This window comes from Rhipicephalus microplus, chromosome 4 (assembly GCF_043290135.1).
Source record: "Rhipicephalus microplus isolate Deutch F79 chromosome 4, USDA_Rmic, whole genome shotgun sequence".
In the NCBI taxonomy this organism is placed as follows: Eukaryota; Metazoa; Arthropoda; class Arachnida; order Ixodida; family Ixodidae; genus Rhipicephalus; species Rhipicephalus microplus.
Genome location: NC_134703.1, coordinates 214,176,071 through 214,195,599, shown reverse-complemented (window position 1 = coordinate 214,195,599; position 19,529 = coordinate 214,176,071). Strand labels below are relative to the sequence as shown.

Here is a 19,529-nt window from a genome sequence, read left to right as displayed (position 1 = left end):
CAACTGCAGCTGCAAGTTTGAAGGAGCCTGCGATAGTCCAACAGTGCAGCCATTGCTGCTAGGAATTGTAAAGGTGGCGCTATCTCGCGGCATTCGTATAAAACAAGGATGCAACAGCCCGGCCAGTTGGCTAACTGGAGCACATTCCAGTTCATTATAATGGCTATAGCCTGCAGGCCATTTAGGATTGGATTAGATTACCTTGATCTAGACTGCTGTATTTACTAATGATTTGCATTCCCCTCTCATTTGTACATGTCTAAAATATACTTTTCAGCAAAAAGGAGTACTTACGTATTTTATGCCACCTTGTCTTGACAACGACTAACAACAATGTTGCAACAACGAAACTGTACAGCATAATTTACTTTATCCTTTCTTTCACTCTCTTTTTTTTTTTTTTACACAATGCACACATGCTTGTTGGTGTTTTATTTCTCTGGGTTCTGACACGTGGAGCACAATGAAAGTACTCAGACACCTGCAATAAAAGCTGCGGTAGCGTTTGAAGTGCTGATGTTTGAATATGGGGTGGAAAAAAGGAATCTGTCAGACCGCAACTGCTTCCCCGATTCCATAGGTAAATAAAAGATGCAGAATCATGATTTAGGCAAATTGGTGAGTGTTAACCATAGAATATTTTACAAAGGAACAGGTTAGAAGCAGTCAGAGAGCATAAGAGCGCAGATTTCACAACTGAAATTTATTTGGAAAAGGAAAGAACATATATAGAAAATATTGACTCATCAGAACTATGCACATGTACACATGTGTTACAACACAGAATGATTTATGTCTTCTCTAAGACCTTATGTTCTTCATCTAGACGAGTGTTACATGAAATACTTATGCACTTGTTGTTAGATCTAATGAAAATGCTTCGGCTACTTCACACATGCGCTAATCAACATGTCAATATTTGATATTTGTTTTCTACAAGTGGGGCACAGACAGGGCTGGGTAGTATCGCAATATTTAAGAGATACTACTGAGTGTCTGTATTGCTGTATCAAGGCACTTTTAAAAAATGTATTTGTATCTCAGTAGTGAAATAATTTTACGGTGTATCGCATGTATCGCGATACTATCCAGGACATGGGTATCTTGTTACTTTAGTTTTTTCGTAAATGAGCTGAGACGTGTTGACAATGGGGAAAAAAATTTCTGCTGTGACCTTGGCAGTCCACGGTAAGATATGCACCCACCATTTCTACATTTCTGCTGAGGGCGAAACTGACTCCTACCTTCTTGAAAGCGAGCTAGTTGCTTTGCTACCCGCATCCTATGATGTGTTTGAATGATGGCCTGCTTCAGCGTGACAACAATGTTATACTGCTATATTGAATTCCAGCACAGATATTTTCATTGTGAGGAGTATTGTATACTGCACAATGGGCGCCATTTTTTAAATGTATTTCCTCATGCCAATTGAACGAGTAGTGTTTGTTTTTCTAGTTTTTTTTCCACTTTTCTTTTGCAGCGCCCATTTGAAAAACTGGAGCTTATTGCGGAAGCCACAAACCACCCAAAGAGAATTTGGTGCCGTGTGCCATCTACGATACTTCTTTCTGCAGAGCATTTCTGAAAAACGCCAGCATGGCCAAACAGCGGTTCGAAAGAGGTCTTGTTGAGTTTTCTTTCGCATTCCTTGTTTTGTCTGTTCTTAATTATTTCTGCCTTTTCTAAGATGTTTCTAGAAAACACTAAACCTTCAACTGGAAGTTCACTAAACACTAAACCTTCAACTGGAAGTGTATCGCATGTATCGCGATACTATCCAGGACATGGGTATCTTGTTACTTTAGTTTTTTCGTAAATGAGCTGAGACGTGTTGACAATGGGGAAAAAAATTTCTGCTGTGACCTTGGCAGTCCACGGTAAGATATGCACCCACCATTTCTACATTTCTGCTGAGGGCGAAACTGACTCCTACCTTCTTGAAAGCGAGCTAGTTGCTTTGCTACCCGCATCCTATGATGTGTTTGAATGATGGCCTGCTTCAGCGTGACAACAATGTTATACTGCTATATTGAATTCCAGCACAGATATTTTCATTGTGAGGAGTATTGTATACTGCACAATGGGCGCCATTTTTTAAATGTATTTCCTCATGCCAATTGAACGAGTAGCGTTTGTTTTTCTAGTTTTTTTTCCACTTTTCTTTTGCAGCGCCCATTTGAAAAACTGGAGCTTATTGCGGAAGCCACAAACCACCCAAAGAGAATTTGGTGCCGTGTGCCATCTACGATACTTCTTTCTGCAGAGCATTTCTGAAAAACGCCAGCATCGCCAAACAGCGGTTCGAAAGAGGTCTTGTTGAGTTTTCTTTCGCATTCCTTGTTTTGTCTGTTCTTAATTATTTCTGCCTTTTCTAAGATGTTTCTAGAAAACACTAAACCTTCAACTGGAAGTTCGTTTGTTTATGGTTCCAGCATTTCGCTTGAACTATGCTCCTTCTAGCATATCTAATACTGTTGAGTTCCGGATTTCAGTGTACAATGCGTGTGACTGATGCTCTCATATGGCATAGTTTTTTATTGCAACTGATATCTGTAAATATGTGGTTATTAACAATTATGTGCAGTGTAAGCATCCTTTGTAATGCCTTAATGACACTCGGAAAATGGCGAAAATATAATAAATCAAATTCATTTGCAAGTTCCAATGTGCTGCACATTTTAAATATTATGCTGCACATAACAAATGTTTGTATGGAGTATAACTATCCCCGACATAGACAAAAGTATTTTAGTATATGTATTCTGGAATACTTTTTTGTCTTTTTACAAACGTATCTCTGAAATATCCTGTCACATGAATTACAAATTTATCTCAGTATATGTATTTTATGCTTTCAAACCACGCATTTCGATATCTGCATTCCAGAATACTTTTTCGGGCATCTCTGCCCAGCCCTGAGCACACATCCACATGGCCTACAACGAGCTGCCAAATTAGACGTGATTTTAGCATCTGATAGCATTAGCCCATGCTCTCTTAAGCACACGTTTATGTAATGCCCCATTTCACCTAAATATTCGCAGCTGCAAGACAGTGGAATCCCATAAACCACGCCAGTAGTGCAAGGAGCATATCTGTGGACATGACTGGAGACACATTTGTTCCCTTTCCCTGGCTGCTGACACAATGCTCTATCCACCAAAGTATACACATTATGCACTTTATTATGTGCTGAGAATGACATGTTTATGCAATAACGAGCATCAACATTTTTCAAACCATGTGCTATCCTGTACATGTATGGGATAACTGCCTGCCTCTTTTTCTTACTAATTTCTAGTGCAGTAGAATCACAATGATAAAACTTCTCTATCTTTGAAATAAGTTTTTCCGACAAGGAGCAAATCACGTCACTCGGAAAGCCAGAATTTGCAAGGCGAGCAACTTGTGCATCAAATGCATGCGCCATAAGGTGCTTGCGTAATTTCTGAAGAGCGGCACCCAGCACAGTTGACGCAATGGCTCCCTGTATGGTTTTGAGTGGCCAGAATTAAAATTTAGCATTGGCTTTATGAATCTAGGTTGGTATTGCTATATATGTGATCTTTGACGAAAGCCTGTCTTAAATCAAGAAACTGTAGCTCATCAATTTTTTGAAACTCCAAAGTGAAACGCTGGCATTTCGTTTTCCTTAACATCTTTCTTTATATTAGCAACCAGTAAAGAGCAATTGTTAATGTCCAGTAGAACTAAGAAGTCATGGACATATCAAACAGCGTGTGATGATAACCAATTCAAATGCTTTTGCAGCTGCCCGTCTACATACCCAAGAAAAATATAACTAATTACAGGTATATTCATGATTCAATGCAGATACCAGATTTTTGGACAAAATTATTTCCCTTCCAAGACACAACGGTAGAATTTAGGTGGCCTGCATGAGCTCTAAAAACGACGCAATAGAGATGCCACACTGGCACTGAAACAAAAACTCATCATTATCTTCTCTCATGCACTGCTTTATACACTTCAAATCTTCACATTGGGGCAAACAATAATATAAATCTTTTACGTCTATACCGAATGCATTACGGCACAAAGAAGGTTGTTCACTTAGTGATAAGATGATAGATTCTGAGTTAGAAATTCTTAGCGGATCACAAGTCTTCAAACGCTCCGAATTTCTTTGAATATACTCTGAAACATTTATTTACCAAGTGTCTTTTTCTGAAACAACAGCTCTTAGTGGCAACATGAATATTCACTGAAATAAAAACTGATAGTTTTTGCCTTTTTGCTTTTTTCACACTTGCCGCTACATGTTCCTGATTAAGCGTTAGTAACAGTGCATAAACTTATTCGTTCAGTCACCCGCTTTGTGCATCAACACTTTTTTTTATTAATATATACCCTAAAGGCCCATTCAGGCATTACGCAGGGGGTTTTAGTTATACAATAAATTTGCAAATCAGAACATTGCCATTATAAAATTAAAGTGGTAAACAATGTAGAATACAGTTCCATAGACAAAGATGCAAAAGGGAAAAAAAAAATTGTGGCAGGAATGAAAACTCATTAAGAAAGACACAGCTATAGTGCAAAAAAATATATATACAGAAAATTGCCATGAAAAAAATTGCCCCCTATCTGCATATTTGACCAAAAATGTCGTCGAAAGACTATTGTATTTCGCCTGAAAAGAGTGAATAGACAGAAATATTTATTTGATGTTTTGCACGAGAAAACTGGTGAATGGGATCCTGGAGGTGTTGCGTGAGACATGAGCGCCATCTGGTGGTAATTTCAGAAAACGAAAGGATGGCCTTTGCTATAGCGAGCACGCAGCACGCAGCATGCGTGCAATCTTGGAGGCCATATTTTGTAGATTTCAAGACAGGTAGCAGCACAGTATCGTCTTAGCAAAGCGTAGGAGACTTGCCTTTCCATGCGAAGCGTCGCATTGTCAGCTGCAGTGCTTAGAATTACTTATTTATACTTTTTCTAGTATAAATAAACACAGTGCACATTATCGACGTGTTGATATTGTGCCTCAAATATGCTCAATATTTGCTTTTTATTGACAATCATACAAGTATGAACGCAGAAACTTGAGCAATACTGGTGGATGCTGTGGATGTGGTCGTACTTGAGCCTTTTTGCTGACAGACCAAAATTTTTGCATTGGAGTATCCCAAGCAAGACTATCATCTTTAAGGAGAAAATATATTTACAATGAAAGAAGAGTAAAAATAAACACATACATGCACTTACAAACTCACACAGATAGGTAAGTCATATGTCCAAGAAAATATCGAATTGGTTTACAAAGATGGCACGATCAATGAATCAAGGGATGTCGCTTGGCAGTGTGTTCCAGTGATGTGTGCTTCGAAGAATTGTGATTGTTGATACATAATTGTGCGTACCAAAAAAGGCTGTATTTTGAATTAGTTGTCAATATGTTTCAAAATATTATGAGGTGTGTTTGTGCAAGCTTTACGAAGGCAGATTTACTGTGATAAAATGTATGAAAATGCAACAACAGTGACGACAGTCTGCGTGTTTCAAGGGGTAATGAAAGTGAGTGTGTAATATCTGTAGTGCTGCAGTTGCGAGAATACTACTTGGTGATAAATCCTGCTGCTTCATTTTGTATTGATTCTAGTTAATCGATGAGATATGATTGATGTGGGTTCTAGATGATGGATGCATATTCTATCTTTGAACGGACAAGTGTAGTGTATGCTAGCATTTTAGAGGTATAGTTCCCCAAGTAAAGGTTTCTTTTAATAAATCCAAGTGCTTTTGACACCTCACTAGTTATGATATCGATGCGCTTATTCTAAGGCAGGTCAGAAGATAAATGAATTCCAAGATACTTAAATAGGGATACTTTTTCAATGGGGAGAGCTTGAATTTCATATTGACTCATTTTTGTTTTATATGCTCTTGTAAACGTCATGGCCTTCGTTTTGGAAGTGTTAATTTGCCATAATGACACCAAAATACGAGTTTATTAGGGTCCAACTATAATGACTCGTTAGCTTGGGTACTGTCAACTTTTCTATAAATGATGTAGTTGTACGTAAATAATTTGATAGTAGATGACAAACCATGTCCAATGTCGTTGATGTAAATGAGAAACAAAACTGGTGCCATGATTGATCCCTGGGGTACACCAGACTTTGCATGTGAAAGTGAAGATGCATGTCCATCCACATAAATTGATTGGCTGCAGTTGCTCAGAAAATGATTTATTCAGCTTTTTTCCAAACCAGTGGCTACCTTATCATTATACATAGAGCCATCTAGAGTTGAAAAGAAGCCTTCCTTGTCATCAACCAAAACATGCAACTTAGCTTCCAGATGCGTCTCAGACAGCATGAACACCGTTGTGAGGAGTGACCAGGCTATGTACAACAAAGGCAAGCTGAAAAAGCCAGTAGGCTTTTTTTGTGAAGCTAAGTTGCGTGTTTTGGTTACCTTCATGCTACCTTCATTTACGTACTCTTCTATGAACATAATGATAAAAAATACTCATGGATTTAATAACACCATCTCAAGGAAATGAAATGAGAAGAGAGTGTGCTACTCTTGAAATATCTGCAATAAGTGCATAGCGGAGGACGTTTGCAGTTGCATCGCCAATAATAATAATAATAGCAATAATATTATACAAGGCAAGACAGAGCCGAGCAAACCTCTTGTGATGGCAGTTCTAACCTAAGCACCAAACTAAAAGGCCTTCAAGCCAAGCCGAATTTGTGGCCACGAAAAATATGCACAAATTTACCGATGTGAGAAATGCTGTGCTTGGAAAGCCAGATATGATATGTGATATGTAGAAGGAACATACATCAAAATAGTGCATGTACCAACATGGAAGCTAAGGAATGCTTTAGTCAATGGAAAGAATAAGCTGCCGAGCGAACTTTCTGTAGTCTTCTTTACACTGTAGTCTGCCACGAGTGTGACAACATGTCAGTCTATGAGACCTGTGATTTCAATGAAAGAGTTAAACACAACAGTTCAAAATGAAGTCACCAAATCATGGGTGGCCTTGGATGCCCTCGCTGAACATGCGGAATATACAGGCTTTCAAATTGACTGGTCAAGCAACCGTGTTCTGGTCGAAGAAAACAAGCTTGCATCATGCCAGCACCTGGAATCCCTGCACATTCACACAGCTGCACATATACTCAATAAGATTTATGGAACGCTGACCATATACTTTTGGTGCTTACATCACGCACCTAGTCATACTTAAATACGATGTACCTTTCTTAAGGCTGTCAATAAGAACAATATCAGGTGCCCAAACATCAGTGAACTTTGTGTCATTTTGGTCGGTGTATCCTTTTGTTTGTACACTAAGAAGAAACAGTTATGCATTGTCTTTTTTTAGGCCTCTTCTAGCCGTTCACGGTAGTTGCAGTCGAAGGAGTGACTTTTTGAGTATTGATCAAGGGTAATGCTTATTTTTGTGATGGTGGCACAGACTGCCGCCAGTTTCCATGAATTAGCCAGGTTTTACCAAAGTTCCTACAGTTTTCCAGCAAGGCCCCAATTCCCCGACTTTCCCAGGTTGGTAGACACCCTGCACAAACAAAGATAGATGGCAGTTAACTCGCGTCCTGTTCCCTGTCTTATGCAAGTGTCATTCTGCACTTTATTACCTTAGAAGTACTTGCTGCTAGGCAGGTTGGTATAACATTATTAGGGAAAATTCTAGACGATGCAAATCTGTGGTGCAGTGTAAATATTTTCTGTAGTTCAGCTGCGACCGATGCTCTTTTTCTGTGATTTTTCATTTTTTTAATGGTGCTTAGGCATCTATATTTTTCCCCCTTCGCTTAATTACCTCCCTGAAGCTATGCATCATCTTGCCCATTAACAACCATTGTTAAACTATTGTATGTGGCATTGTTGATGCAAAATGACCTTAGAGTATATGCTAAAGCTCCTGCAGGATCACCGGCTGAATGTGACAACCAGTTCACCATTTATAGGACCCGAAGTATTGACATTTTCAATATATCTGTTTGCACAGTGCTTCATTGGAGTCATGCAAGCTTAAAATATGGCGCTCCCACAGAGAAATTTTTCTTCCTGTGCTGTGACCAAAGGGAAAACTATGTAGACAATAACGAAAAGAGATCACAACTAGGCTTAGCTGTGTGATGTCTGCCTCAATAAAAATGTAATAAATTAATGCAAGTGTGCTTATATCACCATGGTGTTGCCAGTTTATAACTACGTTTGATATGAATCTCTGCTCGCTCCACCATGGTGTTCCTAAGGGCGTACACAGCCTTACCTCTGAGACAGCATTGCCAGAACTAATTTCACTGTCACAATCTTGAACAGGTGTGCAACAAGCATGCGCCAGTGCAGAGAACACAAGAGAAGTGGTCACTGCTTGCATGTTCAAGGTCGTATGCACGCACACCGGAATATGATTTTGCAGTGTCTTACATTTTGAGTGGAGTATACATCGTGATGGCTGGAGCAGTCTCTGTGGTCACCAGCTATACTGTCACAATGTGAATATTGTTGCTTGAGACAACTGTTTAGGACAAAAAAAGGGCACCGTAGAAAAAAATATTTTTAGGCTAATGTAAGGGCTTGTGGTGAGGAGACTCTCAAAAGGTATATGGTGTGTCATCTTGCAATAGAGAAGCAACATTTATACCTAGTTTATGTTAGTAGGAGTCTGCTAAACATTGGCCATACAAGCTTGTGGCTAGAGAAGGATGATGTCCAGAAGATGCCCTCCTGAAATGTTAACCTGCACCGTCCTCCCTTGCCCTTCTTGGTGCACTGGAATTTTTGCCCTATAGGTACTAATTCCTTTAGTGGGTACTCTTGAAGGGCTTCTGAATAAGCTCACTCTTACCACCTGCTTTACCCAAGGGCAAATCCTACTGTTGGAACTTGTTTGCTTGGCAGAAATTTTTAACAGGAAAAGAAGCTTCACTCGTTACACAAATATAGCTACAGCATTGCAAGATTACTACGATGTTATGTACACAGACCTCCCACATACAACTAACTAAAATTTTACCACTTACCTCTATGGTGAGCCTGATTATGCCTTAAGACAGCATGTGTGTTTCTTGATCCTATACTTTTTAATCAGTACATGAACCTTGAAAAAACAAGATCATCACGTGCAGTCCGTAAAACCAGTGCTTATGAACTGCAATGATGCCATCGAAAGCATCAGCGAAAGTAAATGCACCCTGCTGGAAAGCAAATTCTGCATGAAGCCTGTAAATGTACTGTTAACAAAGTCTTCTCGACAACTTCACTATGTCTATTTCTGCAATTTGCATAATCCTGTCTCTTCATACCTTGCTGTCAACCCAAATATTATTGACCTATGTGGTGTTACTCATATGACCATGCTCATTTAACATACCTGCAAGCCTCAGAGCTAACATAATAAAATTGAAGACTTTAATAAATTAATGCTCTCTGCTACTCCCCCCTTCAAAAAAAATTTTAGCATCCCCTTCAAACCTGTTTCTTTAAAGACTCAACAGGCACAGTGACGTGACTCATGAAAGGCATATCCGGAGCTTGTGGTGCAACTAAAATCTTTTTGGAGCAGCATAAAAGCTGCCTGAAGCTTTTAAGCTAGAGCTGTTGGACCACATGTTACAGGGAACTAGTTTATGAACATATGCATGCATGTTCACTTGGACTTCTGCTCAACATAAACGTAGGCTTTTTACTTTTTTGCAGACATCCCCAATTTATATAAAGCTACCTAGTGCTTTCTGGGAATTCACATGGCATTTGTAAATGACTCTGGCTTTCAACAATAGTTTAGCTACAATATTGAATCACTGACTGGTAAGACTATGCATTGTATTTACTTACCAAAAAAAAAAAAGAGTCTGATTATATTAATGCTTTTATTAGTACATCCTAATCGTTCAATCTGTGGAGAAGTGGTTGCTGTCATCGTTTATGTACAGAATTGTTAGGTCCCTGATTGATGAGCACTTCATAAAAAAAGGGTTTTGTAACTGGTCCTTACTGCCAATTATTTATTATGGCTTGACAAAATTTAGAGTTATGGGGGAGTAAGTAGTTACACTTGGCAAACTGTTTGACATGTACAGTCGTCGAGGTCGAGAAGCCCAGCCGAGACATACCGGAATAGTGGAACACCATGCTTTCTAGGAGAAGTAAAAGTGATTGTACAGCATGCGGTACTGCTGATAAAATTTGCCCACTGTATGGACTTAAAACTTAACCACCTTGTATGAAATATTTTGAAAGTAAACTGTAAGAAATAGGACCACAAATAAAAAAAAATAACTAAGTGGTTAGTTCTATATGCAGGTACTAAATTACTGTATTTTAATACAGTAACGCAAGACTGTTGTCCAAGCACAACTAGCTCATTATTACTTTTATCTGACAGTAACCACAACAGTTAGAAACTATTTGGCTGAAGTCACGTGGTAACTTTTGTAGTATAAGCGGGTTCAAATTGTTAAGAAAGTTGGTGCCCAGCAACGTTTTCAGCTACATTGCACGTTCATGTCCACTGTGATAACATCTTCAAATCGCAGGGGTAACGTATGGATTTCAAGCGTATGCCATATACTTGCTCCCTGAGAGAACACAACAACGAAGAGTGCACGCATGCTTGACACAAATAATGAAATTTATGAAAAAGATGTAGCAGGTTTCATCTCTTCGTGCAGATCCCTGCAGGCACTTACCTAATTCCCACCCCATTTTGCCAACAAGCAGCCCATGTAAAACTTTCGAACATGCGCTATTATGTCGGGTCATAACCAGTTTCCTCTAACCACCTTGCACTTAGTTCTGGCACGACATCCGTTTCAAAGATCTATTTCTTGCAAACTGTGTGAGTAATTGTATACCATACTTCAACAGTTATTTTTGTGCTTACTCGATAGGAAAACATGAGCTACAAATTTTTTAAGTTTCTAAAATATTAATGGTAATTGAATTGTGAACGGTAATCTACACCCAGCCTTAGCATATGTTTCCTTTATAATCATTTTTAATTTGAGGCATGGCACAAATTTTGAAGTACGACTGAAGCCTCTCATATGCATGTTTCGTTTATTTGAAGGTGCCATTTAAGAATCTTGAATAATCCTGCAATGAACTAACATCTGAATGCCTTGCGAATTGCCTGCCACAAAATATATTTTACTAGGTAAATTGTTCTGTGTTTGTTACACAAGCTGAAGATGATGACGATACTGACTGCCGCATCGTCACTGATGAGGCAGAGGATAGCGCGTGTACAATTTAGGTGCACACACGAGGCCCAATGTCAGTGCTACATTTCCAATTTAAACACGAGCGCGCGCAATATGTATGCTTTACCGCAATACACAGCGTGCACTTCACCGCAAGGCACAAGTGCCTTGCGGCACTGTTTAATTTCAAGAAGACGCCTAAGGTGGCAATTTTGAGCGAATATTTATAGTGCTTCCAGCACATCTTCGACTTTATTTCTTTTTTTTCTTTGTATACACCCACAAGAAAAGACATAGCTTAGAAAATCGATTATCGTAATCGGCGACAACATATTTAAGCCACTTGGAAAATAACGTCGTGTGAACACCTGGTAATATTCCATCGCTTCCAACTTGTGCATTTCGTATCTGTCTCACGCAGTTACGCAAGAAGAAGCTTCAATGAAAGTTTTGGCGCAAGCATACACTTCACCGAAGCGACACATCGATCCTTACGCTACACACGCACTTACCAGACATACACGTACGGCATACATCCACAAATAGCATAACACACGGTGTTCATGATCGGGCAAGTCGTTACCACATATCCACGTATCCATGCGCAGAGGCGGTTCTCGCGAATGCATAAGGCTCCCGGCCAAGCAAAGACCACGGATAAATAACCACCGCACGGTAAAGATCCTCACAAGTTAGTGAGGAACTTTAGACCTTTGATTCGCACCACCTAAACGACCTAAACGTCCCCAAAAAAATGTCCAACACGGCGATTCTGTCGCCGTCTATTCATACGTTTTCAGCCAAGTCAAGCCGGTTTTAGGCGGCTATTGGGTGAACCGAACGCTTTTGCCTCGAAAAGGTTCGTGCCACCCGGTGCCGGTGGCAGCAAACGCGGCCCTCGAAAAGGTTCGTGCCACCGGGGGAACTGAAACACTTCCTAAAATTTTTCATTTTTGTTCTATTTTCCAAAAACTTACTGCTAAGTTTAGACACTTGCAAAAAAAGCAACATTAACATTGTACTAAAATTTTGTTTGATTTTATGCGTATTTATACTTTTTAAAGCGTATATTAGTAAAAATAAAGGCATAAATAAAATTGGGCATGCCACAGTCATTACATAAGATTTTGTCTGTCTTTTATTAAATAACAATTTTTTTATGTCGAAAAGTCATTTGGAGCCAGAATTACGAAAAGTAGGCAAACGTTTGTGCTACCCATAATTCCCATGCTCACTGAAGCCCTGTGTTACACTGTAACCGTGTGTTGTAGGCTTGCAGCTCCCAGCTCCCCTCTTATATCCTCCTTGGCTCCCCTCAAATCACGGAGCCTCGGATGGATAAATGGATGGATGAATATGGCTGTACCCTTTAGATCGAGCGGTGGCTAGCGCCACTAAGCCGTAACACTTAATGAACCAAAAACTATATTTATTTTTTTTCCTTTAAATAGTGAGGTTGGGGATTTGAACTTTGCAGTGAAGGGTTTAAATTTCACTCGTGTTTTGACTTTAGCGACCAATCAGATAACCTCCCTTAGTTAATTCTACCCGCTTAACGTCTATTTTGCCCTCCCTGTCCCTAAACCCCAGTGCTTTGAAAAACTCTGCGCCATCATCCTGAACAATAGGGTGAAGCCCTTTACAGAACATTATCAAGTGTTCGGCAGTTTCTTCTTCCTCTCCACACGCACTGCATACCGTGTCTACGCCTTCGTATTTGGCCCGATATGTCTTGGTTCGCAATACTCCCGTTTCGGCCTCAAACAGTAGAGAACTACCCCGAGTATTATCGTAGATCCTTTCCTTAGCAATTTCCTGCTTAAAAGTTCGATAGATCTCTAGTGCGGACTTCTTAATCATGCCAATTCTCCACATATCGGTCTCAGCTTCCTCACCTTCTTCTTAACCGATAATTCCTTTTGTTTTGGCCCCCCGCTCTTTTCCAAGTATTTACCAGTCAATTTTCTGCTTCGCTTCCTCCATTTTGTATCGACATTCTTCATGTTCAAGTAGTTGAATACCTTCCTAGCCCAACGCTCCTCCCTAATTTCTCTCAATCGCTTCTCAAATTTTATCTTGCTGCTAGCTTCCCTGCCCTCAAATGATGTCCATCCCATATCACCTTGTACTCCCTGATTTGGTGTATTTCCGTGAGCTCCTTGCGCAAGCCTACCTATTTGACGTTGCTTAATTTCTAATCTTGTTTGAACTTTTGATCTCATGCACAAGACCGCACTGCCGAACGTCAGACCAGGAACCATGACCCCTTTACACATTCCTCTCACAACATCATACCTATTGTAATTCCACAGTGCCCTGTTTTTCATCACCACTGCATTCCTGTTATCTTTAGTCGTCACGTATATTTCGTGTTCCCTTAGGTACTCGGCCCCATTGCTTATTCATACGCCCAGATAATTGTATTTATCTGTTATTTCTAGCGTGACCTCCTGTATTCTGAGCTCACTACCTTCATTGTCATTAAAAATTATGACTGCTGATTTTTCCTTACTGAATCTCAAATCTAACCTATCTCCCTCATTACCGCAGATGTCCACCAATCTCTGCAAATCTTCCTTGTTGTCGACCATTAGCACTATATCATCTGCGTAGTCACTAGCGCCAGAGTTTCCTCTAATAAGTGTTGTGGGAAACTCTATGGTGAAGTAGGGCGAAAATGTTGGGCTTGCACCAGCGCCCTCTCTATGTGGTGAAAGTTGCGAGTGGTGAACTGTGGTGCCTGGTTAGTTGGCTGGTTATAGTAGTTTTTCTAACCCAGCTTTCCCTCTGGAGTCTGTGTATCTGTGTATTGGATCATCTATGCTCTGCACTCTAGTAAACAATACCAGGTGTTCTGTGACAATACTCTTGTGTTAGTCTTGCGAACTCTGAGCACGTTGTGGCAGCGAGAGCATGGCTTCGCTGTTCAAAAACAAGCGGTCCACTCTTGAGAGGGTGGAGAAATTCGTCAGTCCGGTCTATTTCACGGATGTCAATCTTTACGGTAGGATCTACCCTGAAGCCAAAGAGTTAACTAGTCTGTCCGTGTGGTCTACACCCGACCGCGTCTCGTTCGACGAAGCATCTAAGCGACCTGACTTCGTGAACACCAGTGTCGGTGCTCAGTTCGGACCGACGTGGACTACCTGCTGGTTTAAGGTACTACTATCCCTCACTAGCTTTGAGATCCTAGGCATTTTTGTGGGGCACATGTCTGAAAGCTCGACGCGGCGCCAAGAATTTTATGACGCCTAGGCAACATCAGCTTGTCTTGATGCTAACGGCCAAATTGATGTAATATTCTTAGACTACAGTAAAGCATTCGACACAGTTCCACACAATAAACTAATTATAAAGCTTCGGTTAGTTGGTATACCAGAATTATTTATCTCCTGGATCTCAGCTTATCTACTCAATCGCAACCAATATGTTCAGGTAGGAGAAAAACAATCGGGCTGCCTTCCTGTGACTTCTGGCGTTCCGCAGGGGAGTGTACTAGGCCCCCTTCTGTTTTTGGTCTACATTAATGACATTGTCAATGTAATTAGCACCCCGGTACAAATTCGTTTATTTGCTGATGATTGTGTTTTGTTTAGATGTAACCTGCATTAGTAACCAATGTGATCTTAATACTAACTTATGCAATGTATCAAAATGGTGTGAGCAATGGGGAATGCTTCTTAATGCAAACAAATGTGTGTATCTCCCCATAACGCGCAAAAAAGTCCCATTAAACTACACATACAATTTAGCTGAAGCCCCTTTACTTAAAGTAGCCTCCTATAAATACTTAGGATTAACGTTAACAAGAACCTTATCCTGGAATTTGCACATAAACAACATCTGCTCTGCCGCTTTCCGTAAATTATGCCTTCTCCGCCACAAGCTCAAGACTGCTCCGCCTAGTGTTAAACTCCTCTCCTACTTTTCCCTAATTAGGCCTAAACTTGAGTACGCCTCCATAGTTTGGGATCCCCACACAAAAATTAACGTCCAATACCTAGGAAGAATTCGAAGAAAAGCAGTACGATTCATATATAGTAAATTTATGTCAACCGACTCCCCCACTGCATTACTAACAGCAAATGGTATAGAAGTATTACAAATTCGAAGAACAAAAAGTCGGCTACAGTTTCTTTCAGACATAGTGAACCACAGGCTACCCTTAGACACCGCAATATACGTATCCCCCTTGTTAAGCAGACCCACTCGACACCACTATCCTCATTCCCTAACTCCAATCTTCGCAAGGACTGATACTTTTCGGTACTCCTTCTTCCCACAAACAATAGATGATTGGAATAAACTAACCGAAGCATTTCCTCAACGCCCTTGACCATTTGTGTAAATACTCTTCTTCCATGACTTCCTTGAATGGTATTATCACCTTGTTGTTCAACTGTTACTTTTTTTTTAAAGCCATAACCCTTCTGTCTTATAGCAAAGAAATTGTGTAAAAACGCTTTGCAACCTTGTTTCATTCTGTTATTTAGTGTGCTTCATGTATGCTCACCCTGCTTGGACTTTTTGTCCGCAGTATTCTATAAATAAATAAATAAATAAATAAATAAATAAACCGAACTTACTAACTTTGACGCGAGTGAGAGCAGTCCTGAAGTGCGCATAATAATTTTTTTTTGCAATTTCAAGTACGGAGTGACAGCAGGGTGGGTGGATGCCTACTAAACCACAAGTGGTTCCGAAACCAAACAAAATGTTCGGTAAGCAGTCTTGCAATAAAAGGTGGCCAGCTTGAACGTTTGATCAATCGCACTAATGGCACGCGTACCTGGTTGCATTCTGAATTCGTGCCTGCGCGTATATGGTTCAGAAAAGATCATTACTCGCACGTATGTCGGCGGCATGAGTCGACTTAGATTGGGAGTCCGAGTGACAAACTTTAGTGAGTGAGTCCAGTTGAGGAAAATATTGACTAGTTCGAATGAGCCCTACGCGCAGACTATATTTCTTGAGGGAGCCTAAGTTAGCTACACATTTTGTATTGACATGTGCTTGATAACTAATCAACTTCAGCATAACTATCGCCCTTATGATGGCTTGCATTCAACTGATGTCTACTCAAACAGACAATAACACACTAGCATTCATATGCCCGCTGTAGATTTACTGATCAAAGGCGTGAAGTGGCTTGACCAGCCCCCCCCCCCCCACGTGGGAAGTTATGAAGCGTGGAAATTTGGGTAAGTTGGTAGGACATACCTGAATGCAGGAGCAGCACAACCTAGAAGTAGTTTCTTCGTAACTACGGAAGCGAAAAAACAAGGTCAGAAAAGACCTTGATAAAAAAATTGGCGGATCCCACGTACTGTGAGAATTGATGATATATCAAGCACAAATGAGGAAGGTTGATATGTCACATAAAAATTGACGCAACATTATGAGGTGGATGTAAATTATGCGTGCATGACTTCCATGCCATGACTATCATGTTTGGATGTGTCATATACCTTTGTCGTCTATTCACGTCATGCGATACCAAATTTAGTAGCACGTGATACGATATGCGAAGCTAGAGAAACGGCAACAAGCATGCTATTAGCGTAGCATGTAATCATGTCTTGCATCACACGCATATCATGATTATCATGTTTTGACGTGTCATTTACCTTTGTCGGCTATTCACGTCACCTGATACCAAATTCAGTTTTTGGGTAGTTAGCGAAACGGCCGCGAGCAGTCTATGAGCGTAGAATGTAATCTTGTTTCACATGGCATGCATGTCATGATTATCATGTTTAAACATGTCATTTACCTTCGTCTTTCATTCACGTCACGTAATACCAAATATGGTATATGTAAAGCTAGCGCAAGGGCCACTAGCACATCGTGAGCATGGTATGTTGTCATGTTCTTACGTGGCACTCATGTCATGATTATAACGTTTGCATGAGTTAAAAACTTTAGTCATCCGTTGACCTCAAAACAAAATTCGGTATATATGAAGCTAGCAAAACAGCCGCGAGCGCATCATGGGCATGGCGTGTAGTAATGTTCTTACGTGACATGCATTTTATGATTATCATGCTTGTAACATTCATACCTTCGTCATTCATTCAAGTCCATTAATACCAAATTTGGTGTATGTGAAGCTAGCGAAATGACCGCGATCGCATCATGAGCGTGGTGTGTAATCATGACTAGTCATAACATGAAAATCATGACACGCATGTCTTGATTTCCACCTTAGGGTCTGTCACTTATGTTTGCCATGCAGTCATGTCCCAAGCAAAAATTTGTTCTCCGCAAGAGGTTGGCGAGAGGTTTGTGACTGACTGCGAAGTGGGTGGCCCGACCTTGAAAACCAACGTAGGGTCGGTCTTGGGGATTGACGCCAGCTGACGTCGGAACACAATGTAGGCCCGACCGCGTTGGCCGACGAACCTGAGTGCGTGCCGCATACAGCTTGCCTTTACATAAGCGTTGATTCACCGACAGCTGTAGGTCGGCTGCCAATGTTCCTTGCTCTGCTTTTCTTTTTTGTATTTTGTGCACATCACATTGGCTCTGCGCACATGTAATACGAAATTAAATGCCTTTAAAGTCTGCACTTGTTAGCGTGTATGTAAACATAATAAAAGAAAGATGAACGCTAGTTTCCTCACTTTATTTGTTTATTTTGCAGTTGTATAAATGCACTATGTTTTCATGCCACATTGTTCCCATGGAACAATTTGTAGCAGGCCTTGTGCAACCCAACTATACAGTCGATGGAGTGGTATTCTTGCTAGATCGGTTCTCTCTTTCAGTCAAATTTCGTACTCTTGGCCGCAAGTACGTATTCAGTGTGCGACGTTTTACCACTGAGATGTGAGGCTTGTATCGTCCTGTGGCTGGGAAAAGCTGAAAAGAACAAACAGAATCATTGATACTTAAAGAGTCGCATGCGTGAAACGCATGCGACTGTGCATGCACAATTCGGCAAACCAATTTTGTGGGTATATACACAAATCAGAAAAAAACTGTGCACTTACAATAATGTGAGTCCGTTGATGTTCTGAAACATACTTGAAGCCCCAGAGCACACAGTTTTCTCGTATTATGTCACCAGAAAACAAACAGTGCAACAAATAAATTAAGGAAAACACATCTTACCTCCTAGGCAGGCTAGGCAGATATTTTTCAGTCATCATTTACAGTTCATTTGCGACCTAATGTAACGTGAAAAAAATTGCGTAGTACCTTAGCAGCAGAGCATGGATCTTACTCGACTTCCTTTCAGCACGGCGAGACAAGTGCATCACGCTATCCACACTTTTTGCAGTCCTTGTTGCAGTACTTCCTAATTGAAAAAAAAAGCAAGTCTTGTCATGCTCTTGCAATATAAACAAACAAACAAAAAAAAAAACAAACACGGAAGGTGTATATTTACCGATAAACGATCAACGACAACTGATACAGCAGCCGTTCACCTGAACCACTCTTCTTCGTCAGCTAGAGGAGACTAATGGATTGACACATCAGTTGTGCAGATCAAAGTGAATTTTTCCAACAGACAAAACTGGCAATGCGTCAGGAAACATTGTCACTTACGAGTACGCATGAAATCCTCAGCGGGGGGATGCGGCTGCTTCTACGAGCATGGCAAAGGAAATCCTGCTCAATGCATGTGCTTCTTATGACTTTGCATGGTAGTGCTCCGAGCGTTGTCTCCTTCCTTCCTAACGCCGCGACTTGAAAAAAAGTATACGCAAAAAACAAGCAAAACTTCCGCATTCTTTTCCTCAGGTCTTCTTTTTCTGACCACAGCCGGGCTAGACTGCACCTGCGCGTGCATCTTTCAAGCGAGGGGGTGCTCTAAGAGAGACGGGATGCATGGTGTATATGTTCTGTCCCCAAAGCCGAACTACGGGGCCCCAACTTCTTTCGAAGGAACGCATGTGCTGCTCTGTGTGGTGAGAAAACAAATACCATCAAAAAGAGGGGTGACTCCGTATTCCCACTGGGACCTTACGGGGCCGCAGGCCGGGCCAGTAGAACCATGGAGTAGTAAAAGATTTTTTTTTACTGCTGTTTTTCTCCTTTCTGTGTTTCTCTACTAGCACACGATTCCTGAATTGACTTTGGCTTGCAGGCCCTGTGCCGTGCTCTCAACCTGGCTGCAGAAATTTGTTTGTTTCCTTGGATAAATGGCACGTGTACCCACTTTGGGGAATTGGTTAAACACCTTCTTCATTTTCCAGCCACTACCACCACCTTGGCTTGTCTGTGCTTTTCCTGTGCTTTTAGATTATAAATGGAATAAATGCATTGTTTGAGTTAAATTTGCTTATGCTAGGGATCTAATTATTATGTAAT

At 40.6% G+C, this 19,529-nt stretch overlaps 1 protein-coding gene and 2 long non-coding RNA genes across 6 annotated transcripts in view; 2 read left to right on the top strand and 1 right to left on the bottom strand.

Annotated features, from left to right (window-relative positions):
• The first annotated feature begins 1,863 nt into the window (after nt 1–1,863).
• On the top strand, nt 1,864–4,254 carry LOC142814748 (uncharacterized). The gene is made up of 2 exons (XR_012895076.1): nt 1,864–2,310; nt 3,045–4,254. It is a non-coding gene; the product is annotated as an uncharacterized LOC142814748 (long non-coding RNA).
• Nucleotides 4,255–4,987: 733 nt separating this feature from the next.
• Nucleotides 4,988–11,975, bottom strand: LOC142814747 (uncharacterized). The gene is made up of 3 exons (XR_012895074.1): nt 11,726–11,975; nt 9,033–9,109; nt 4,988–7,558 (listed from the first exon to the last, which is right to left on the bottom strand). It is a non-coding gene; the product is annotated as an uncharacterized LOC142814747 (long non-coding RNA).
• An 828-nt stretch (nt 11,976–12,803) lies between these two features.
• LOC119172976 (alpha-mannosidase 2C1) overlaps nt 12,804–19,529 on the top strand; it is a 538,513-nt gene continuing 531,787 nt past the window's right edge. The window contains exon 1 of one of the 4 annotated variants that reach the window (XR_012895065.1): nt 12,804–14,372. Coding sequence is in view for 2 of the 4 variants with exons in the window: in XM_075893986.1 (XP_075750101.1) it covers nt 14,127–14,372 (246 nt within the window). In the remaining 2 variants the exon portion in view is untranslated. The remainder of the gene's footprint in view (nt 14,373–19,529) is intronic. The other 3 variants (XM_075893986.1, XM_075893985.1, XM_075893988.1) reach the window with 3 other exon arrangements.